General features: G+C 38.7%; 1 protein-coding gene across 2 annotated transcripts in view; it reads right to left on the bottom strand.

Annotated features, from left to right (window-relative positions):
- msh3 (mutS homolog 3 (E. coli)) overlaps positions 1-24599 on the bottom strand; it is a 42249-nt gene that overhangs the window by 8986 nt on the left and 8664 nt on the right. The window contains exons 10-22 of one of the 2 annotated variants that reach the window (XR_015764261.1): positions 24370-24484; positions 23861-23945; positions 23303-23412; positions 20133-20265; positions 17408-17595; positions 16294-16462; positions 16068-16132; positions 13520-13636; positions 13171-13278; positions 10763-10877; positions 10339-10496; positions 3087-3273; positions 2824-2981 (exon numbers count right to left, since the gene is read on the bottom strand). Coding sequence is in view for 1 of the 2 variants with exons in the window: in XM_014974863.2 (XP_014830349.2) it covers positions 3087-3273; positions 10339-10496; positions 10763-10877; positions 13171-13278; positions 13520-13636; positions 16068-16132; positions 16294-16462; positions 17408-17595; positions 20133-20265; positions 23303-23412; positions 23861-23945; positions 24370-24484 (1550 nt within the window). In the remaining variant the exon portion in view is untranslated. The remainder of the gene's footprint in view (positions 1-2823; positions 2982-3086; positions 3274-10338; positions 10497-10762; positions 10878-13170; positions 13279-13519; positions 13637-16067; positions 16133-16293; positions 16463-17407; positions 17596-20132; positions 20266-23302; positions 23413-23860; positions 23946-24369; positions 24485-24599) is intronic. The other variant, XM_014974863.2, reaches the window with a different exon arrangement.

Here is a 24599-nt window from a genome sequence, read left to right as displayed (position 1 = left end):
GCTTCTTCAAAAAGAAGAGGATGGAATCAAATAAACACATAAAGACCCAGCATCACGCCAGCAATAGAGCAACTTTCACCAGATCTTTTCAATTTTAGAGAACCTCTCCTCCCTACTCAACAATGCTTCAAGGCTGTCTCCATTATTGAGAGATGCTGTGAAATCCATCCATATTCTTAACTATTCTCAGATGGAAAGGTGTGTTTCTATAACAACTGAGATCAAGGAGGAGCAGCCCGGCTTTTGACGTTAACATTTAGTGTCTGCACAGCAGGGAGCAGGAGGGGGAGGAGTGGGAAGTCAAGGAGACGGCATGAAAGACCCAAGCAGGAAGCCAGAACTGAAGAGAGGCTTCTTCCCATATCACATAACTTCTTTACTGCCCTTTTGTTTTCTTTTCTTTTAATAGCGAGACGTCTTCTTATAAATCAATGCCGTTATGCAAGGTAGAGAGTGTCCTCCTCCAGCCAATAAAAGATCCCTGCTGCATAAATGACTACTGACACATTTCATTCCATGGTCTCCTGCAGAATTACATAACTCCTATGATTCCATCCATGATTAATGCAAAACTGGCAAAATATAAAAACTGAAGGGAAGTTTTTACTCATCCTTACTCATCCATATTTATGCATAGCAACCAAAACCTGTTGGAATAGGATCTTAGAAAGTAGAATTAACCCACAATAAAATACCAGAGCTCCCAAATTTTAACCAGCTGTTCAGTTTCGATTACACATTGACCAGAAATAAAGTCAAACTCTTGAAACCAATGAAAAGCAGCTGCGGCTGTAGAATAAAGGAACCACTGTACTCTGGGGCTTTACGTCCATTTTTAACTACAAAAACACTGAAACAGGCATCACAAAGCTTCTAGACGTTTATGCCAAGCTAATCATTTAGTATATGAATGAAAAGAGCAATGCAAAGTTTGAAAGGTTGTTTCCCAAAACAGAGTTGCAACCATTAAATCCTATTTGCTTAGCAAAGCTGGTTAAAGCTGGTGTCAATCATTCCAAGCATGTACGTTTTCTTACTGAACAATAAAAGCCTAAAGGTAGGGAAATTAAGAGGAATGTTTATTACTTTGATGTGCTCCTGTTTTGATTAGTGTGTGTGCCGGGGTCAAGGGTGTAAAATTCACATTGTTTAATGGCCTCAGGTCAGGGTATGTTGCATTTAGTGTCATCACCGTCTCCTAATTTTTTCAGTCTGTAGAAATCCACTGATCATATGAAACTGACATTTAAATTCCCTATCACAACCAAAGGAATCAAGCACCCGACATTGAGAGGTGAGTGAATCTTCGCCAGCGCAGACAGAGCATTTGCATAAATGATGCTATGGAGTTTTTCTACAAACGTTTAGCACAGTGGTTCTTAACCTGGGTTCGATCGAACCCCAGGGGTTCGATGAGTCGGTCTCAGGGGTTCGGCGGAGCCTCTGCCGCGGAGGTAAAGACACACATGTGTAAAGTCGTTTTGACGCCCCGCTTTGCCATCACTTGCTGCAGAGGATCACGTTACATTGCTTAGCCAATCAGAGCTGCGGAGGAGCACTGATTGAAGGAGCTCCACTCTCAGCATGAATTTGAACTTGTGTCTTTAATTACTTCAGGAAAACTCACAGTTTTTACCAAACTCTGTAGCTTCCGGTGTACTTCTAAATCTGCTCCTTAGTCGCATCTTTTCGGGGTTGTTACTGCATCTAGTGGCGTGGAGGTGGTAACACAACTAATATAATTTCATTACTAAATCAGAATACCGCAAAGTCTTTATTATTTATTATTAATTTTTCATTCTCTTAAGAATGTAGAGCTAATTAAATGATCTAAATAAGACCTTAAAGTGGTTCCAGTTTCTCTCGATGGCCAACCTGTTGAAACTGGCAAATTTTAAATACCTTGGGTCATTCCTGGACAGTCAGCTCAACTTTGCTGAAAACACTGACTATATTTTGAAGAACTGTTCTCAGAGACTCTACCTTTTAAAAAGACTTAGTGATCTTGGGGTGACCCAACTAGAGTCTAGTTGGGTCACCCCCATGTCTTGAATTTTGGGGGGGATCATATTTTCTTTATCACTACAGAAGGGTTCAGTGAATGCGCATATGAAACTGGTGGATTCGGTACCTCAAAAAAGGTTAAGAACCACTGGTTTAGCATGATCAGAAGAGGAAGAGGTTCTTGTTGTGGAATCGCACATTTAGACTTATTTCACCAGGTACAGTCACATGCTCACAGCACCTTTGTAGCACTTCAGGAGACAGACTTTGCTTTGATGAGAGATATTGTGGCATTTCAATATTACAAGATTTCATGGTAACCTTTACCACAAAGTTATTATCCTTACAGCACCAGTGTGGGCAATCTTAGTAATACAAAGGGCAGTTTACACCTGGCACAGCTGATAGTGACGGGTGTGAAAGAGAAGAGCAAGAAAAATGTCCACTAGTCGATGTCATTGTTCCAGTAGCACTTTCTTTCCTTTTACTGTGAAGATCTACTCTGCACTGACTAATGTGATAAAATATGACAAAAAGAAGCAGGAAATATTTCATAAACAATCAATAAGAGCAATCTGGATTCCTGATTCCCAGCATGCTTGATGGTGGCCAATGATTATGTCAGTGATTTTCTGTCAAGGGCGGTCAGTATCAATAATTCTCCCTTTTTATCTGGTTTTTGGCTCAGCGATTTCTAACTATTAATTATTATAAACAGACCGTAACAAATTTTTACAGAGTATGTGTGTAATGATGAATACATTTCATCATGAGCAGCATATATACAGGTTTTAAAAGAAACAGAACAATATTACATACCAGATTTATCTATTTGGATATCAAGGGATCGCCTTTTTTACTTGCTTCCTTTTCCGTGACATCTTTCTGTCTCACTATTAATGTTGCTCATTCTTCTCTGCATGTCTGCTTATTGTGAGCCTCAGTTGTTAAGGTGCTTTTGGGGGCTTATTTCATGTCTACAATGAAAATGTTGGTACAAATTACATCAAGAGATCTGTTAACCCTGTAATTATCTGGGATAGTCAACCATGTGTCATAAGCACACATAAAAACCAACTTACATCTCTGATGAAGTATTCCAGGGTAGCGTAGGCAATGGCAATGCCGTCATGAGTGCTTGTGCCCCGTCCGAGTTCATCGAGGATGACCAACGATCGTTCTGTTGCTTGAGATATGATCTCTGAGGCCTCCGTCAACTCCTCCATGAACGTGCTGCGGCCTTTGAAGATGTTGTCCGAAGCCCCCATTCTGAATATCAGGCAAAAGAAAATAAAGTTTACGACAAACCAGACAAAAAGTCTGTCCGGTTTCCAGGCATTCAGAGTATGATTTCACCATGTACTCCTGATAGAAATAAAAAGCTAAATGTTTACATCTGTCAACAAACTACAAAAATGTTTATTGGCTTCAATGTTAAAATAATTCTCGTTCACCGAGTCAGTGGAATAATTGAATGAAATTAAAAAGCGTTGTTAAAAATTGGGAAAAAGTAAAAGGAAAAAAAATAAAAACCAACTCCAACATGTTGCCCATTCCATACTTGAGGCATCCCAGCTGTTTTGATCAACTTCTTCCTCCAACAACAGGACATTTTTACCAGAATAAAGCTAGAAATTATCCCCAGGAAATAATATTCTGTCCTGATAATTTGCATTTCTCCGAAAAAGCAATTAAACTAATTTTGATATCAGACAAAGAAAACTCGATTAATTACAATGATTAATGGAAACAAGTGCAGGTTTAGGGTCAGGAATAGAACAGCTCACATATCTGCAGATCCCACACATACTGGACACAAAGTGTTTAGACTTTTGCCTTTCGGTAACGGAACGTTATTTGCAAAAATATGCCATGCATACTCATCAACCTTGCTTTCCTCTTACACTTGATACATATTTACAAAAGAACACGATTTAAACATTTACATTGTTATAATAGAAACGTGAAATCAAAGTTAAATTCATTGCTTGTGAGTATAATCTTGGTGAATAAAGCCAATTCTGGTATCTGTCAATGACTTTGTTTTACATTGACAAAAAAAAATCAAAAACAGAAGAAATTCATAAGGGGGCAAATGCATTTTAGAGAACTGTATGCTTTTGCAGGTTATACATGAGTGTAAAATAATTCAACAATCTAGCACAGAAAATATCCACACTCGCACTCTCTGGAAGAGATTCATAAAGGCACAGAATGTACTGAACTGCCTCCATGTAGCTAACAGCTGGCAGACCATCGGTGAGAGTATTCACACTCTTAACGTAGTGTGGATACGTTCAAATACACACGTTACTGATGTTAACACAAAAAACAGCAATCAGTCTTATCTGCCACTATAAACAGCTCCTTCTCCACATGCTTTCAGTGGACAAACCAGAGCAATGACTGCAACAAACAAAAGACGAAAAGAACAAAATGCAGACCAATATTTATTTCTTATATTTTTCATGGTTGTGGTTTACAGATAACGACAACCCACCACTTTTTGTCTCAGAAAATTTGAATATTAAATATCAACAAAAGCAATATTTTAAACAAAAAAGGCCAAGCTTCTGGAAAGTGTATTCTTTTATGTGCACTCATATAGTAGTTGGTTGGGGCTCCTTTTGCATGAATTACTGAAGCAATGCAGTGTCGCATGGAGGCAAAATAAAACCAGCATCTCAATAAAGGTTGTTTGAAGAAAGCAAAAAGTTACCTACTATTTCAGCTTTTTCACAACATCCCCTTTTTTTAGACGTGCATGGATATAGTTATTGATTTTATATGGACCCAAAGGCCACGTAAAATCTATCAACTGTTTTCAGATTACTGACATAACACCAACATACTGATATCCTCCCAGGTGTAAAAACCTTTCTGAATGCTCATCTGGGTTCTTGAAAGCAAACAAGAAGTCTGTATTTTCCTTCATCCGACACAAACACCTGACCGAAGCCCTTTTCCAGTGAATGCTTCTCCTTTCCAAGTCGGTCTTTTTGTGAACCGACTTTCATTCATTCCTGTGAATGAACCACAAACGGCCGTCAACATGGTTGCACTACACATGCCTTACAGGAAAGAGGCGTGGCAGGCGTGCTGCTGCATTTCATTCTCATGTTCTGTGTCTGAAAGCTGACCGGTGGCAGATCCACACCGAGAGGCAGAACGGATAAACAGAATCTGACGCCAGAGATCATCTACTGAAGAGAAAACGCAGCAACTCTCCACCAGCTGGGTGCCCTGCTGCTTTGAATGAGTCCCTGACAGAAACTCAGATTCTCAAAATAGGCTCAATTAGTCAACATCTCATATCTCTTTTTCTTCTTTTTTTATTGCCAAATTTCACTTTATCTTTGTATGAAATGCTCTCAAATATTTCCATATTTTATACATGAATGACAACCACTTCACCAGTGGTTGTCATTCACCAGTGGTGAATGACAACCACTGGTGACTGGACCAGTCACCAAAAGGTCCAGTGACTGGACCAAAAGAAGAGAAAATACAGCTAGTGTTTAGAAACCGTATGTATGCTTGTGTCACAAATAAGAGACTAGAAAAATAAGAGATAGAAAAATGGCTACAGTAACCTGTCATTACACCAGAAGTATGCAAAATACATACAACTTGTCAAATCCTACAGCAGGTAGTAATAGTCTGTCAAATAAAATCCTGATAAAAGGCACCTTTTTTTTCTAAGTTTGCAACTTTAACCTGACAGAATGTGAAGTTTAAAGGGTAATTAGTATTTTAGTCTTTTTTCAAAGCACCATGTAGCTACTGAAAACCCATCACAACACCCATTTAGTCTTTTCTTTATGCAGAAAAATTATATTTTCCAAAATATGAGGACTAATATCAAGAAATAAAACAATATTTAAAACTTAAATAGATTTAATCATTGGAATTTACATCTGTGGATTTCTATATCCGTGGACTAAATATAAGGTAGCACTTTACATCCCTTATACTGAAATCTTGGAGGCAATGTTCTGATTCATGCACAAAGTTTAATGCCTTGGGATTTAAAAGAAATATATAGTTGAAATAAAACCATCAGTGTGAGTTGCACATAAAACGAAAGAGGCCAAAGAATCCCCTCACACCACCTGCAAGAAAGCACATCCAGAGTAATTCTACAACTCTATAAAAACTCACACTGACCGTGTCTTTTGAACTCCGAAACAAGAGACGAGTCACTTTCTAAATGCAAGGAAGAGATTTCAGCAGAAGGTCTAATCACAGCTCTGAACGCGTTGTCAATTAAAGGTCGTTTTAAAACAGTTTTACATCCTGCTTCCCCTTGCTGTTTCCATAACAACCATGGAGCCATGGAAGAATGTGCTCTGTAACCTTCAGGACTCGATACTGACAAGCGAGAACAGCAGCTGCATGCATCCACATACAAATATGCATCTGTCAGCCAATATGAAACAACACACACACGCACACACCATCAGCCATAACAGACATATAACTGCTTAATAGCAAAGAGGGCAGAAAAATGATAAGTCTCTGCAAGGCAGGACAGAATTTTAATCCAGATTATTCTCTTTGTCCTCGTTTATAATCAGTCATCTGGATCAGCCCAGATAGGATTTAACATCAATGCACCCTCCCGTTACTCCATACCCAAAAAAAATCTGATCATCCCCCTTAAAAATCACCTGCCAAGCGCTAATTTACATTTTCCCCTCTCTCATGTGACGAGGCAATTCCAACTGCTGCGTTTATTATGGCTGACACAGCAGTAGGAGCTGATTGAGCGTTTATCATGGAGACAGATTTGCCCCAGCATCATAACCTCTGATGGGGAGAGGATAAATAGTCTAATTAGACACTGACAGGATGAGTGAAGCAACAGAGGAGGAGAGGAGACAACAGCAGATACATGATGTGGGTGTGTTTCGCCTCTGGAAATTAATTATTCGTTTCTGAGATAAAGACAATATTAACATCTGTATTGCAAATTAAACAGTGAGCTAAAAAAACAAAGGCAAAAAAACACAGTATCATCTGGGTAAAACAGGGAGTACTCTGGGCTGTTTTAACTTTAAAAAATTATTAAGATGTAATAGACCCCAACTTAAAACTATTTACATCTTCCAAAGCCCTGTAAAAAATGAGAATGAACTGTAACCCCAATTTAAATTAATATTATTTTGCAATTGAAGAAAAGTGTAAATAAAGATAGTGAACAAGTGAGTGTATGAGCAACCAAGAGCGACAGACTGAAAGGGAGAGAGAGAGAGAGAGGGGGGGAGAGAGAGAGAGAGAGAGAGAGTCAGAGAGAGAGAGAGAGAGAGAGAGAAAGACAAAGAGCGTACAGTTCGCTGCCATTGGACTTTCATGCAAGAAATGTTCACTGAAGTGACAGAGTATTGAAATGTGTAAGATATATCAAAGGTGAATATAAATTAACATAAAAAATACATAATAATCATAACCTGGTAAAACCTGACAATGTTGTGTATATTTTAAGATATTCTACTGCAAGCTAATTATTTGCAAAGGGAAAAGGTGTTGTGATGTTATACACATGCTGTTTTATCTAATCTTTTATGGTTTGTCTGTAATTTTTCTCATGCCTGTTTTTATTGTAAAACACCTTTGTGGTTTTGCACTTGTGAACAGGTTGCTACATAAAGAAAGTTTACAAATTTTACTCACATAAACACCCAAAGGTAAATGGCCTTGCATAGATTGCGCTTTATCAAGTCTGAGGACTCCAAAGCATTTTACACTACAACCAGTCAGTCCCACATTTACACACTGATGGTGTGTGAAGCCACAGTTTGTGGGGAAAACTGACGAAAACGAGACCGCCTGGCACAGTTTTGTATCCTGTGTATCCTCACTTTCAGTTTGAGAGAAATGTAATTCATATACAGTCATATCTTCACGTTAACTTCACATATCCAAGCTTTTTTCTTCAGTTCTCAAAGATAACTCCACACATTCAGCCTCTATATTTACAGACCCCAGAAGCAGCAAGCTTGCAACCCAAATCCCAGATTGTTTCTTTTAAAACTTGAGTTTGAACACATACTGCAGACAATCTCAGGCTCCCACTGGGCTGTTACATGGGAACATGCTTAAACCCACAAAAAAAGACAGTTGCACACATCTGCAAGCCATTAGGTCTAATCACAGTCTGCTGCAGCAGGAGAATAACGGAGACCATATATTGGCCTCCACTCTATACCAATATGCAGGGAGAACTGGAGGGCTTATAGTAACTCTCATCATATTAAGAATAATGATAAAATAGAAAAAAGCTTGCAGCAACAAAGCCTTACTGTTTGACAGTTTGTCTGGCAGAGAGAGATGAATCGAGGCGTATCGAACCAAGATGGAACAATAAAGTCAGCTGTGTCGAACGACTATTGTTCATTTTTTTCCGTTCTGTTGCACACCTTCTCTGAGGTAAGCAACAAAATGGATTAAAAGGGATTTGTCTGAGAGTCAGACCTAAAAATAAACTCAGTGGTGTCACAGGCAGGGAAAGTGAGATTAGCTTTATGAGACGTTCAGGCGGAGAGACGTCTCCTTCTTCACCAATGTCCTTATAAATGATTGCCTAATAATGAACCAATAAAGAACATTTAGTAGTGAAGGTGTGAGTTATTAAGCATGTTTACTGTTTATTGACAAAACAAGAGAAAATCATATAATTAAATAGTGCAGCTTGAGACTTTCCGTTTGACATGCATGGTTGCTCAGGTTTGATCACCGTTAATTTAACAGACAAGATAATGGGAATATCATCATCTGCATCACCTTTATTAAAGACAAATAGGTCCATATTTAAAAATATGAGTAAATAAAACAAACGGAAATCAAAACTATAAGTCACATATTTATAAAAACTCTTCTGGGCTTAAGCCTGACTGAACTTTGTGTAGAATCCAATAGTGACAGGATGATGTTATTTGGATAAAGACAGGAAATCATTATTTTATACTTTTATTTTCTTTTTTCTATTCTCCTCTAGACTTGGAAAATACTGAAATGAAATCCCATGCTCTTCTAGACTTGTGTGGAAACCCTCAATAAATGAACTGTTAACTTTAGTCCCTTATATATAATTCAAGTGCAATCTCCATGGTAAAGGTCTCCAGCAGCTTTTTTTTTTTTAAACACAGTTTTGCCTCACAGCAAAGCTGCTCATTAATCTTCAGAGAACCTGAGAAAGAACAAGTTAACCTCAAATTTCTGCAGTTTTTTTATCTAATCAATCATCAAATGCACTGAAACAAACCCAAGGCTCTATCACAGAGATTCAACCACACAGGAAAGTGAAACCCAAAGCATGTGCAGCAATATCTCTCCATTCAATTTCACCATTCAATCTTTATGTGTTCACACAATCAATTATAGTGAGTCTTTGACATTTGCTCATCTGCATATATTAGCAAAAGTCTTTGCAGAGAGGTTGCAAAGGATCAAACTAATCTCATCTAACAAAGGCATCAGTCAGGAGGAAAGGAATAAAAACACATTCGACAGCATCGCATATAGGGCAGGGGAGTTAAGGAAGACATCGACGTTTTTCTTAGAGTAGATACTTCTAGTGGAATAAAATATACACCACACGTCAGCAACAACTGAAATAAATCACACATACAAAGAGATCAAAGGGAAGTGGACAACAAATAAAGCAACTGGTAAAAGTAAAAACACACAAAAAAGGGAGAGAGCTGGGGGGAAGTATTTAATAAAAAACAGATGAATAAAAATATATAATTGGACAAAAAGCCAGCTGGAATCGGAATCAGCATTGCTGTCATGATTGTGAGCAAAAATAAGAAATGTTATTCGTATGTTCATCCAACATTTTCATATGGTTAAAATGCAGGTTGTAATGGTGCAATACAAAGCTCTGAGAGGCAGCTTTCCTTCAGTTAGAACTGGGTCTATGTAAGTTATGGTGGGTTAGAACATGAACAGTACCAGACACCGGTCAGCTGACGCCAAGCTTACAACCACATCAGCACAAGAATGGTTTACACTCATGGGATGCAGTAAAAAACTAACTATGAATGAAAATCTTTAGGATTGCATAAAGCCGAGGAAGTCGGCTTGCAAGTCGGTATGGGAATATTTTACTAAGTCAAGATGTTGTAGCATGCGGACAGGGTCTCTCCGAAGAATTCATCTATTTTTGTATAGACAAATATGCAATAATCTTTTGTAGTATTTTTTTTTTCAGTTATGAGTGATTTGCTACAAGTTAAGAAATCAGGGAGTGTCTTTCAAGTTACTAATTTCTGGCTTGTAATAACTCAAGGCAGGAATGAGACCTGAATGTGTGTGAGCTTGTGGCCGTACCTGGTGTAAATACCGTCCAGTACGCCCAGACAGGCCTCACGCGCCGGGACGTACGAGCCCATCTGGGCCATCACGCAGATAAGGGCGACCTGGCGGATGTAGGAGCTCTTGCCCCCCATATTGGGCCCTGTGATTATCATAGTTCTCTTGCCGTCACGCTAAAACAAACAGAAAGAGGAGAAGAAGACACCAACTGTGACTAGAATGAGATATTTGCATGCTTGCACGCACAGCTGAGGAGGTGGGTGGACTGAAAAAGCTTGGCTTCTCTTCCCACAGCCTTGTGCTTCTGTTGCAAGATTAACCTACACCCACTCGAGCGCCGAGCGAGGAAGTCAGTGTGTGGGTATGCGTGTGTGTGAGCGTGTGTCGTGCAAAGCTCTTTGTCTCAGAGTTATTTGAATATGTGCGTGTGTGTTTGTACCTGTAATATGGTGTGGTTGGGAACATACTGGCCGTGCTCTCCCATCAATAAATCTATCGCAGGATGTCTGCCATCAGTGATCATTATCTGGTGATTATTTTCACACACCTTTGGCCTGAATAGAGAGAAGTCGGTGAGAGACATCAACACACAGTAGAAACAAAACTCAGAGATGATGTTCATTTCAAACCAAAGTTTGCTTGTTAGGGTTGCAAAATACTGGCAGTTTGCAGTTTAGGAGCTGGTGAATTTGTAAAAACTGTACAAATATAAAAAAAAAACAGCAACAGATGCCCTAAATCTGAAATACAAATAAAAAGGACCACTGATCCTTTCTTTTTATCCTTTTAAGTATCCGAGTGGATAATGAAAATTGGGAGCACATACAAAAAAACAGAAAAGAAGTGAAACAGCTTCAGATCAAGATGAAGGATTTTCGATAGTTTGGAGAAGAGACCCTGAAAGAGGACCAAAGAATCTAGACAATCTATCAACATAATGATAAACCTATGATCCAACCACGTGAGATGTAACAGAAGAGAAAATGCTGTCCTGTTTGCAAATGGGTTGTACAAAGTATTAACAGCAGGCATGCAAATAATTCTGACAGTGATATCCCTGAAAATACTGACATGTAAACAACGGCGTGAGCAGCAGTGGTTTTAACTGCTGGGATTGAAAATGATTCAATGGGACTTTTTTGAAAGAGAAAAAAGATAAATATGAATGTAGAAAATAAAGCAGGAAAATGACAATTTTATGTCTAATTTTGAAATTAGAGCTTAGATCCATCCATCCATTTTTCCAAGTTATCCTGGACGGGGATCAGGGCTGAAACATCCCCCTTCCTGCTCATTCTGAGGAATCCCAAGGTGCTTCCAGTCCAGCACAGATTTATAATTTCTTTGGTGCTGTCTTGGTTTACTCTGTCTATTCCCAGTGGAACATGACTGGAAAAGCTTCAACAGGACATAATCCAGAAGGCATCATTCCAAGATAATAGAACCATCTCACCTGACTCCTTTTGATGCATAGCAGCAACAACTTTACACCAGAATAACTAAGCTCCTCCTCTAAGGCAAATGCGACCCATATCTGTCATTTTCACTGCAGTCTGAACGGCCCAATTTTAATTATTTCATCCCCCCCAAAAAATCCAGTCGATTCCACTTTAATATGTTGCAGTGAATCTGATTGTTTTCAAAGAGTCTGCGAGCTGAACGATCATGTCACATTTTGTCCGGGTTTTATGTCATTTATGTGAGACATGCATCATGATTTTGCACCATAAGAAGTCAGTCGTGTTAAATCAGGACGCAAACAATGGCTGAAAATGACTGTGACATTATAAAAGAAGTCTGTGTCACTGGAGCGAATCAAATCACAATCCCACCACTTCTGGCTCTGACTACACATCCAAACAGACGTCCCTACTGCAGTTACGGTCAATGCTCCACAAAAGGCCGCTTCTAATAGTTGTGCTTTCTTTTTATTAGCTTCCTTTGACCTTGTAATGATCTTGCGATTTATCCAGGGAGTGATGGCTCCTTGAATCAACTTTAAAATCATATATAAACAGCTCCATCATTATTGCTTCCTTAAACATTGCATCTCTGAGTGACGTCAGGTTTGGGGACACAAACCGTTCACACTACAGTAGTCGGTTTCAATAAGTAGCGTGAATGACGAGGCAAAAAATTGGATTTGTGCGCATAGTTCTGTGTGAACATAGCCTAAGGCTTATTTCAGCCACCATACACAGAAAGTTCATTTCAGCCACTTGAATGCAGGATGTTCTGGTCAGGATCTTATAACCATAGCCCAGGGTCAAAACACAGACGGAGCGGTGAAGTAAGAGCTTTATGCTCTGTGAAAGTTGGGTTGTCTCATGAGACGTCTTCCTTTTCCCCACCCATGAGGCTCAATCCTCTTTGACAGGCTTGCAGATGCATCTTTCTTTTCCTGCTCCAGAACTCTTCAAGCACAGGCTTTCAGCTTTTACAGCTGAATGCAACATTTAAAACAGCCAAAGTGAGAAATTTTAAGTGAGCTGAGGTTAAAAGGAAGCTGCATGAAAGGACGCATTCAGTGCTACGATGTGGATGGAGGAAAAAGCTGAAATCTAACGTGCAGAAATAGACACTATAAAGATGGTTGTGTGTGAGTGAGTGGGAGAGATGTTGGTGTTCTGGCAGAGCACAGTGCTCAGCCCGGTGCATACACCCACATACAGCCTGTCGGAGTCTATAGGACACGACAGAGGACAACCCCCCTCCCCACCACCACACACACACACTCATACACACACGTATCCACACAGAGAAGTATTAACAATACCCCAACACACACACAAAATATATGCTCCGGCACATGCATCAATATTTATGCTGAGCATAAGAGGAAATCACCTGCAATAATTCCCTTGTTTGGCCACCTCAGCCAATGAAAGGAGGCAGTCCGTGGTTGCTAGGTGACTAATAGCTCTTTTCATGGTGTGGTAGTGCTCCCCAAACTGACTACAGAGAGAGAAAGAGAGAGGAAAAAATGATTTTCAAGTGTAAATTAAGCTTAGTGAATACAGGTTTCAGAGCAGACGGCTCTGACAGGGTGCTTGACTTAAACAGACCAATTCTGGCAGGCAGAGAGCTGTGGACGCATACCTCTGAACCGCAGACTTGTTATGAGTTTTAACAGTTTTTTATATGAATTCCTGATAAGAACTGTGTGTGTGTGTGTGTGGAGTTGCCTCTGTCGTACTCCAGAAATCGGGTCCACTCCCTCTGGCAGTCGAGCAGCAGCTGCTCTCGGAGCTGCTGCAGCTTCTTGTAGCGTTCAACCAGGAGAGGAGAGTGATACCTGCTGACAGTCTTTGTGCTGCAGAGGAAGAGGAGGAGAACAAGCATTAAAGCCCTTCTTCAGGAATAAAACAACTGGATCTTGATACCGCAGAGCTTTTTACCGTGTGTGTTCTTAGCAGAGGTGGGTAGGATACCCAAAAATTGTACTACAAGTGTAGCACTACTTTGACATATTTTTACTCAAGTAAAAAAAAAAAAAAAAAAAAGTTTTCCAAGAAATTACTCAAGTAGGACTAAAAGAGTATTTGGTAAAAAGTTTACTTCAGTAATCATTCAATATTTAGAAATTATATCAAAATAAAAGCTTATGTAAAAATGTTGGTATTTCAAAGACCTCAATAAAAATGATTAATATAACATAACTACAAAATAACAAAATAATTTTTCCAAATCAGTTTCTCCCGATGTAAAACTTATTAAACTTTAATGAAAACTGTAAATATTTATCTGTCTTTTTTTGGTAAAAACATGTTTTTTCTTCATTCAGTGAAGTTACTCACCGGGAGTATCCAAAAATTTCACTCAAATAAGAGTAACGATACTTCATAATAAAGCTACTTAAGTAAAAAGTAGTTTAGGAAAAACACCACAAGTGCATTTTTCCAGAAAGTTACTAAATGATAGTAAATGTAATTAAGTGAACGTAACTACTTAATACCAAACTCTAGTTCTTAACTATCAATTTTAACCTTTAAAATTTTCAGTATGCTGATGACTGCAGTGGGTTTTATTTACAGGTTTCAGAGTAAAGGGGGTTGAATAGAAATGCAGAGCAACCTTTTTCAGTTCTTTTCCTTTCAATTCATAATTATGAGCAAGTCAGTGCTAGTCTATGTCATAATTTTCCAACAAAATAAAACAACATAAAGACTATTAAAATTTTCACAAAACACTGCCAGCATTTGTGGCAAAATTTTAAAACTGACCATTTTTGTTAGAAAAAGAAAGGGCTAGAACGTAGATAATCTTCAGGTTCCAGAGAAGAAACTGCAGCAACAACAATGAGCATTTACTCTCCACCCAGCTGATATTGAGCTGATGTTCAGAGTGTAAATACGGAACATCAGCAAGCAAAGACATCGATTTCAACAAACACAGAGATAAGGCCAGTAGCGGAGACGCATGGATTCCTTTTTTCTGGTTGCTATCTTGCAAACCTTTCGGGAATCCAGTCGCCTCACGAGGAAAAGAAAAGAGTTCAACAACAACCAACTTTTCCTGCAGCAAAACGTGATGATTCAAGGTGCGGCTGTGTGGGTGAAACGAATTGATGCTGAGAGGAGGTTTGCAAACAGCTCGCCTCTGGATGCTCAGTAAACCATTCCCGAGAACCATCTGAACAGCAACGCTAGTGCAAAAATGTTTATTTATGCAAACACACACAGTAATCAAGAATCTGACTGTCACAGCAATATTGGATGTCAGGCTCCTGATTTCTAGATGACTGCATAACTTTATCTGTTATTTAGTTGCTTTAATTCCAGTCAAATTTCCCGTTTAGAGTTATTTTGTTGCCTCGAATGATTTTCTGTTGTTGTAAATATTGGTTTTTAATATCGGTCCAGTTTTACTTATGGCATCAATACCAATATGTTAAAAATAAATCACTAACTTTGGTTATTTATTTGCTTGTTTCCTTGTTTGTTTTTAATTCCCTTTTCAGACGACATGACAACATGTGTTTCTCAGAAAGGAGTCGGATCTGCTTAGGTCCTCCTAACTATCAGATTATGGGTTTGAATAATCTAATACATATTTTATTTCAACATAAATGTTTGTATCTATCTGATAATTACAAAGAATCCCAGAAGATGTGCCAGTCCAGTGCTTCAGTGTTTAGCTTTGTCTGATAACAATGGAAAATATGAAGACAATAGGGCATTGGAAAATGTTTGAACTGGGATATTATTTTTAGAGCACTTACCGCAAGACTAAAAACAAAACTGTTGTAAAACCAATGTTCTTTTTTGCATTTATTTGGTATACTTTAGAATAACAATACGACTTTCCCTCTGGGCTCAATAAAGTCTTAAGTTGAAAGTCTTTTATTTGGCATGTTTCAAAAAGATTATCATTCTTAATGAATCCTTAAATTTTAATTGTTTCAAGATCAAACAAGCTAAATTTTTCATCTTCTTCTTTTCGTCTCAGTTCCTTATATAGCTCTAGATTATATCCCAAATCAACATCAATACTTCTCTGCTGTTTTTAATATTCATTAAAACCTACAATAAAATTGCAAAGTGTGTTTTAAAGGATTTGAATTTGATCTTGATCTAGGCCAAAGTGGTCTAAGTACAACTATTTCCAGGGTTTAGTCCAGAATAGAAATAAATTAAAATAATCTAGAGACTCAAGAATCTAGGTCGGGAATTTTAAAATGGAAAAACTAAAGGAAAACCTGTAAAAAGTGTTTGATTGTTTGTTTCACTGGTAAGTGAGCTGACCTGCTGATGTTGACCCAGTCAGGTGGAACGATTGTTGACAACGAGTTCTTCACCTCAATCAGAAACTGAAAGCAGAAGAGAAGGAGGGTGATAAATCAGAGCAGAGAAAACAGGCAAAATAATGCGTCAGCTTTGCTCAAATCAGACAAACACAAACAGCTGGGACTTCGACCCAAATAGCCAGCTGACCTCCTCCCACCGTCCCCCCTCTCCCAGACTCACACACCTCCTGTCCAGAAACTGTGACGTAATCGAGGGCGGGGGCCTTCAGCACCAACCGGACCTCTTTGCGGTGGGCTTGAATTTCAGCGAGGACAGACTGGATTTGGTTCATCCTTTCCTGCAGCGTCGGGAAGCCAGACAAATCTGAGAAGAGCTCCGTCTTATTCCCCGACCTGCAGAAACAGCCAATTTAAAGGTGACAGCTGCTGGTAACACCTCACTCTGCCAATCTTTGAGTTCACAGTTTGACAATCTGAACCACAACAAGAAAAAGAAACATCCTTGTGTCAATATATAACACTCTGATGCCTTTAACTGCGGCACTCGATGCCAGCTGTCAGAAACAGTGCGGAGCATCAGCTTCAAGCAGCACCTTCAGAAAGTGTTCAAATGGTTGGGCACATGGCATTTGATACTTTTGGGAAGGAAAAAAAAAGGGATTACATGATTTCAGGAGTTTTATTGTGGATGTCATCATAAGCAGGGAGTCCGGCCCAGCCGTCACCTTCTGGGCTTTCCCTCTAAACAGATATAAACGTCTGATTTTGAAGACGCTCCTAAATAAATCTCTCACATATTCTTTTCTCTCATCATTGTATTGTATTGTATTTAGCAAAAAGAAATAACTTCGGAAATTGTAACTGACCTAAGAGAAATTTGGTCTGATTTAATTTCAGGCAGTTAAAAAGAATATGTTTTTTTATTCACTGTATGTAAACTTCTGATTTCTATTATACTGAACACCTGAAGTCAACAAAAATGTCAAATGATCAAAATGTGTAAAAGATCTGAGGGTATAAGTAACATTTATGTCGATAAAAAAAAAAAAATATATGCAGAGATCTGAAATCAGTTTTTTTATTAGGATGGATTAAAAAAAACATTATATTTTTTTTATACTACATGAATTAAAACAAAAAAAAAACCTCTTGTTTGGTTTATAAACACAACAAGCAATAGAAAAAGATTTGTTCACTCCTTTATCCATCAAAACATGCTTTGATGGATAAATAGAGATAATCTTATTTGTCTTGAGTGATTTTGAAGAATATTTAAAAGTCAGTCAAACAGTTTCTCCTCGATAAAAACCCGTTTTCTTGTCCTTAGGTTCAACTTACTTTGCTGCTTTCTCATTGAGCACCTTGAGGAAGCCATGGGCCGGAGCCAGCAGGTCAGGAGTGTCCAATAAGAGGCTCCGGAGCAGCGAGGAGTGGATCTGCGCCTGGACAGCTGGGAGTAGAGCCTGCAGTTCCAGCCCAAGGCGAGAAAGACTGCTGCAGATGAGGAAAAACTCCTGTGTGGAAGACTGCAACACATGGAGGAAAACGGCAGCAAAACAACCAGCTTAGTGGTGTCGTACGTTGTGATAAAGATTTCTTCTGTTTTTGCTTTTTTATCACAATGACATGTTTTGAATCATCAAACTAATTCCAGTATCAGAAGAAGAAATCCAGAGTAAACACTTTTTCACAAGGAGTAAAGGTGAGCCACAGACAGACCTGTTAGAAAAACATTATTAAATAGAACCTGCCTGACTATATGAAGTAGGATAAACAATCTCAACGTGCAACACAGCAAGCCCCACTATGACCTAAAACACATATGTCAGAGTCAAGGCCCGCGGGCCACATCCGGCCCGCGAGAAGGTTTTTTGCGGCCCCTGGGATGATCTTGATTTATTATTAGAACCGGCCCGCAGACCGCAGCAAGCCGGCACCCCGTCTGAAAAAAAATATCTTCGTTATTTGAACTGTAAGTAGTTCTTTAAATGTTCTGTGAGATGATGTACTTACCCATGTATCCATAACAACCGGAACTTTCAATATCCACCAAGTTATTGCCGAAATATGCCGTCTATTAAACGAGTGCCCCCCGGATTAATTACATTCTCTGCAGCTGCAGCTGCGAAGTTACCGTATTAACCCGATACTTGCTGGAAAGTGCAACGTCTCCCCTTTCAGAAACCGTTGGAATTTTTCCACTTAGCGCTACGTGTGGCGGAATTACGGTACTGCAAATTTAGATGTGTCGCCGGCGACACATCTAAATTTGCAGTACCGTAATTCGCCGGCGACACATCTAAATGCCTTGACTCTGACATATGTGGATTAATAGATTTTTGCACTTTATTTTATTGTATTTCAATCCAATTATATTTTAAAAATATTTCAGTTGTGTCTGTTGAAAATTAAAGATTACTGACAGAGCCATAAGAAAATATTGCTTTATTTATCTGATCATATTGGAATATACTTGTTAGGTTTTCAGTAGGTTCAATTAGGTTCACTAGACTATATGCGTCATTTAAAAAAATTTCAATGAACATTCGATCAGTCCGGCCCTCGGCTTGTAGCTAAATTTTTTATTTGGCCCTCCGTCCATTTGACTTTGACACCCCTGACCTAAAAGATTTAAGAGTAACAAAAAATGCAGAATGTGTGATTTATTCAGGGTTTTTTTTGGCATGGAATGGTGTGTTACTATAAAAATAGAAAGATTACATGAGCTGAATGTGACATAATAAACCACAGCCTGCCAGCTTTTACAATATTACAGTAAAATAAATAAAACCCATTTCTAGCAGATAGTACACAACAAAAACAAATATTGTAAGAACACATGAAATCATAGATTAGAGTTCCACCTGCAACATTTCTGACCAATATTTAATGTCAGACAGTGATTGAAAAAAAAAAAAGTTCTGTCTTTTAGTGTAAAACATTTGGTTTCCATTGAATTTGTCTTGTTGGATGGACTTTCAGTCGTTTTGCCCAAACCTGACCGGTGCCATGATCTTGATGATGGTGGAAAAGAAAGAGTAATGAGAAAAATATGAATTAATCCCACTTATCGTCAGTAATGTACAGCCACACTTAAGTCTTTTGCATCAGTCTGTTCCTGTGAAAGATTAAAAATATTGCACCTTCATGTGTCAAAACTTTCATTCAAAAATTGAAAAATAAAGGCTTTAAATTGTGTTTAAAGGCAAACGGTTCCAGCAATCCACATGATGAGAAATATAAAATCAGTCAACCTTAAAAAAACAGCAGCCAACTGTTTTCTACCATCAACATTATTGCCGTAGCAATTAAATTAAGTTAATATAAAGCACAAATCAATCTTTTCCCTGGGAATGGCTCTGACGAGAGAGCGTATATCCAATATTATTACAACTAGTCCGAAGCCTCACATCAATAACGGTCACTCCGCCGGGGGTTTTGGTACTAAAGGCTTCGCTGCGGTTTCAATGCTGCCCCACGTCTGCAGCCCCCACGTTGCACTTTTATGAAAAACAAACAGAGAGCAGCAGAAGACCACAGGCATGCCCTGCCTGCCATTATGTCAATGGAGCCATTGAGACACAGGCCATTACACACAGACCCATTTATCTGCAGATGGGCAACATGACAATTAAGGCCCGGCTCCGTGTGCTCGCTGTGTGTCCACGTTTGAAGACATCAGATCGTTTTCTTTTAACCCCAAATGAAGGAGACAGAAAGATGAGCACGAAGCAATACATGTGTGCCGCCTCACGGACAAACACACACAAATGCGCATATGGAGACAGAAGAAAAGCATGTGGCACTTCTTAGACGGGTCTGGTGGGAAATGAGGTTCTGTTAGACAATCAGGGAAGCGACAGTGAGGTGACTGCTCCCTCCTGTTGATCAAGTCTGCCATTAAAAAGACAGAACAATGGAGATGAGAGGAAAAAGAAGAAAATTGTTTTTTGTCTTTGAGAGGGTCAGACCATATTTTCAGGTACTTTTTAAACCATCTCTGGATGACAAAGCTTTGTAGCACACAGTTAAATAAAATATGCACCTAAGTGTTTTTGATTACCTTTCCATGATATATGCTGCAGATGCCTCTCTCCAGATCAGGCAAATGTGACAGCAGAGATCTGATGGAGTTCAGAGTTATCGAGTCTGACTCCATCATTTCCTGCACAGCATCCTGTCTTTCTGCTATACACCTGCAGGCGAGAGGAAGGAGGAGACGGGAGGAAAGAAAAGAGGTGTGAATTACAAAGACGGGCTGAAAGGCGAGGAGTTAAAGCTATCGAAACAGTCGAGCTTCGCAAGGAGCAAAAGATATGTGTTCTTAGAAAAGCGGAATCCTTTCTGATTGAAATGATTGCCGCTGATTGGATTCTTTATGAATTATTGCAACCCAGCTGATTGCAGCTACAGTGCTGCGTTTAAGTGCCAAACAACCTCCTGACTTCCTACAGTTTTTCATATTTTGTCACATAAACACCTCAGAAAAAGGTCCAAGCAATTATACTGCAGATTCTGCCCACAGTTTCCGTTTCACACATGTGGCAGACTGCAGGAAATTCTCAGGCTGAGTTTTATTCACATAACTGGAAAAACTCTGAGGTGAGAGCTCTGCAAAGCAGGCAGGAAGCAGGAGAGAAACCGAGCTGATTCTTACAGTTAAACGTCTTGCAGAGTCACTAATATCCATTGAACTTTATCACATTTTGTCACACAAACTTTAATGTGTTCTATTGTGAGTTTATGTGCTGTCAATCAATTAAAAAAAATCTAATTAATCCCCAATCTTGACTTTGTTGGCTTGAAATGTAAAAATGCACATTTTCAAAAAAACAGTTTAAGGAAATGTTTTATTGTCTCAAACCAAACCTCTCAGGTTTCATATTCATTTAGGTTAAAAAAAAGAAGTCTTTTTTTTCAATGGTAATTAACAAATAAATTATGATATAAAACTGTGACCTTAAACCAGAGCAGCAGTAGCAACAATGTTTAGATCAAAACATATGTATCTGTTAGAATGGCCCAGTCAAAGTCTGGACCCTGAATCTTATTGAGAATGAAACACATTAAGATTTGTGACTGAAACGTCACAAAATGTGAACAAGAAAAACACAGGAAGCCTGAGTAAGTAAAAGATGGAGCAAAATATCTGTCAGACGATATGAGATCTAGTTAGTAATAATAATTGTAAGTGGGCAATTAATTTGGTTTTAAAAGTGGTAAAGTTGAACAGTCAGACTCTGTTGAGTGGGTAGTTGGTTTAATTTTGTTCTCAGTTCTTAATAAAAGGTTAAATTATTTAAAAAGCAAATTAGTCATCAAGCTCCATGTGGTTGTCTCGCTCCAGTAACTCCACTTTTTTTTTTTTTTTTAGAAGATGTGGTAAGAGAAAAAAGTAAGATCTCAAAAATGTAAATGAATGTTAATATTTCTGGTTGTGTCACCTTTTGATGGGAGAATTTATTTGACTGCAACACCAACGCAATCCTAAAATTACACTCCTGTACAAGCGTTCAAAGTGACAAATGGTGATAGTTTTAGATGGCTTTTACTTTATTATAGTTAACATAAATGACACAATTTCACTAAAAAGAATATTATTTTCAGCTTTTCTGTCTTTCTCTTCACGTTCGATCCACTTCTGGAAAGCTGTTCATCTTTAAACGATCTGAGGTTTTGCAGACAGGGAAGACATTAAGACATTCACTCCAGAATAAAACAAAAAAATCATTGTAAAAACACATGAAAGAATCGATTTAACTCCATTAAAACAATTCACTGAAGAGCACAGAGAGTTCATCTGAGTATGGCCATTAAAAAGCCTCAAACAAGCAGATTGGAGCAGATTTAGAGAAGTTGTGACCTGAACATCATACTCAGAACGAAAAGTCATGGTGCATCGTCTCGCTTTGGGCCAGAACATCCGTGCCTTTTGCTGATGTGCAGCATGTCGAGGAATTAATCCGCCTGCGTGTAATCAGGATTAGATTCATGTCTAAATTCTGCAGAAATGTTATCCGTTTAATCTGAAAAGCGGTGCCCAATCCACAACCATAATCCCTGTGCAGAAAGAAAAGAGGGCTGCCCTCAGAGACAGAAATTACTAACAATTTGACTGTATGGAAAACAGAATTAGACTGAAAAACCCTGTTTTTTTTTTGTTAAGCAGCTGACTCTAAAACTTTACATGCTTTCTTTCTTCTGCTGTAACCAGTAGAGGAATCAATGCACATTAACATTATGGTCTTTGTATTGTATGTATTGTTAACCTGAGTTATTTGTTGTGGATGTTGCACAGTTTCATTCACAAACAAGACTAAAGCAACAAGAAATATAGGAGTTCTTCTTGGAGATCATTTATGGAGGTCATAATGATGAAAATAGGACAATAACATTTTTCATTCTCAAACTTTGTTTTCCTGACATTTTACTTAATGATCCATATCAGAAAACAAAGTGGATATCAAGGACCTGGAAAGCAGCAGAGTTTCTTGTTTTCTCCCAGTCGGTTCTCTCACGTCAACTGGTGGTGACATTATTTAACACCATTAGTCTGTCACTGGTTTGGTTTTTCCAGTAGAAGGTATTTCTGGCTCCCTCCGCGTTTCTGCGGGTTTCAACAACTCAAATTTAAGGCTTTTTAAAACCATTCTGAAGGGCATCTAAGACCTGCATCTCAAAAGAAATGTACAAACTTCATCCAGCAAGCTTGTGTTAGATTTACACTTACCCATGATGGTGTGTGTTTTTGCAAAATGCAAGCAAGGGGAGACTCAAACTGACAGATAAGTCCCACAAGACAATAAAATACTGAATATACATGACTAAGCAGTCCTTCAAAGACAACATTTAAGACCTGTGATTAAAGTATTTAAGGCCAACTTACAATTATTTAAATGAATCGAAGACATTCTAAGGTCTTATTTTTAGATACATGGATTCAAGACTTTTTAAAGATGAGCTTGCAGACAGACTTGTACCTATCAATCTCTTGCTTTGGAGTAAGTAAGTACATTTTATTTATATGGCTCCTTTCACAGATAAAAAATTAAAAAATTTAAAAAAAATCACAAAATACAAAAAAGAAGTAAAATGATGCAGATAATTCAATAATCATATTCTTATTATGGCATTTAGCAATAATTGTCGCATATTTTACTGATATTGTGCAGGCTGACTGAGAACCCAGTGAGTGAGAATGAAGCTGGGGGGTCAAAGGTGACGTGTACTCACTGCGGCTCTGTGAGCGGCTGGCTGACCCACTTCCTCAGCAGTCTCCGTCCAAACGGAGTGCGAACGTGGTCCAACACCCACAACAGACTTCCCCTCACGCTCCCATCTGTCTATGAATCAAAGGAAAAAAAAAAAAAAAACTCAATTCACCTTTGCACCATCAAGCAGCAAAGCACTTTAGGATAAGAACATAAAAATTATTGAAATGGAAATGACAGGGAGTAAATCATCACGGCTGACATGCAGAGCACAACGCTCCAGACGCATTAGGCAGCAATAACAACATATGATTTAACAAATACATGAAGGCCGAGATGCTCAAGTGTCACATTTTGAGCTGATGACACGGAGCCAAAGTGTTTGGCAGCGCAGCGTGTAAATCTTCCAAAGCCGCACAAAGTGCATTATGTCCTGCAGCACAGGCTTCGGTTCGAGGCAAATACAAAGAGTGACCTTAAAATATTTCATAGCGTAGTATGAATCATGCATTAACTCCACATGTACAATCTTATTTTCCTTAAAAATTGACCAAGACAGCTAAATGAAAGGAGCATGTACCTGATTATTGAGGATTTCCAGGTTCCTGAGAGTGGCAGCACTCAGCTTCATCCCCCCTGATTCGCTGGACAGATGCCGAAATGAGCTGCACAAAATGAAAAATCTTATTTAAACACCACTTACCTCCCCTTGTTAGAACAATTTTAATGCTTAGTTTTGTAGATGAGATGACAGAAACTGTCACAAGCCCAACAAGAAACGAATGGCATATATAAGAAAGCGTTTATTCTCTGATTTCAAAGGTTGCAGGTAAATCTCAAATTGTATGTTTGTAATAATAAATACAAGTGTCAGGCTGTCAGTTACATGTTCCTGGTTATTTTAAACATAGCAAAGATTCATTACAGTAATGTTCAACAAAGAAAAAAAAGCTACATTTTCTTGTAAATGCTGTACCCAAAGAAATTTTTAAATTATTATCTCTATATGGAAGAATTACAGTAATTATCTCAATAATCTCTCCCAGGATTCCCAACATTAATCTTGCAGGATGCATCTGTGTCGTGCACCTTTTGTTTCTAAGAACCCTCTCCAGATTGAATTCTTGGAGGTACTGGATGAGCGGCCCCAGGCAGCAGATGACCGGGCTGTCGAAGGAGGCCACGCTCGACAGAGAGCGCGAGTCTGGAGGAAAACAAAACACGCAGTCATGTTTGGATTTTTAACACTAAAGCCCAGCCGTGAGTCATAGCTCAGTCCTTGTCAGACACATCCAGTGTTACCGCTGAGTGGCTGTCAT

This window comes from Poecilia mexicana, unplaced genomic scaffold, assembly GCF_051168715.1.
Source record: "Poecilia mexicana isolate PSO_F unplaced genomic scaffold, ASM5116871v1 scaffold_9, whole genome shotgun sequence".
Classification (NCBI taxonomy): Eukaryota; Metazoa; Chordata; class Actinopteri; order Cyprinodontiformes; family Poeciliidae; genus Poecilia; species Poecilia mexicana.
The sequence above is the reverse complement of the archived record's forward strand: the minus strand, read 5'-3'. Positions and strand labels throughout refer to the sequence as shown.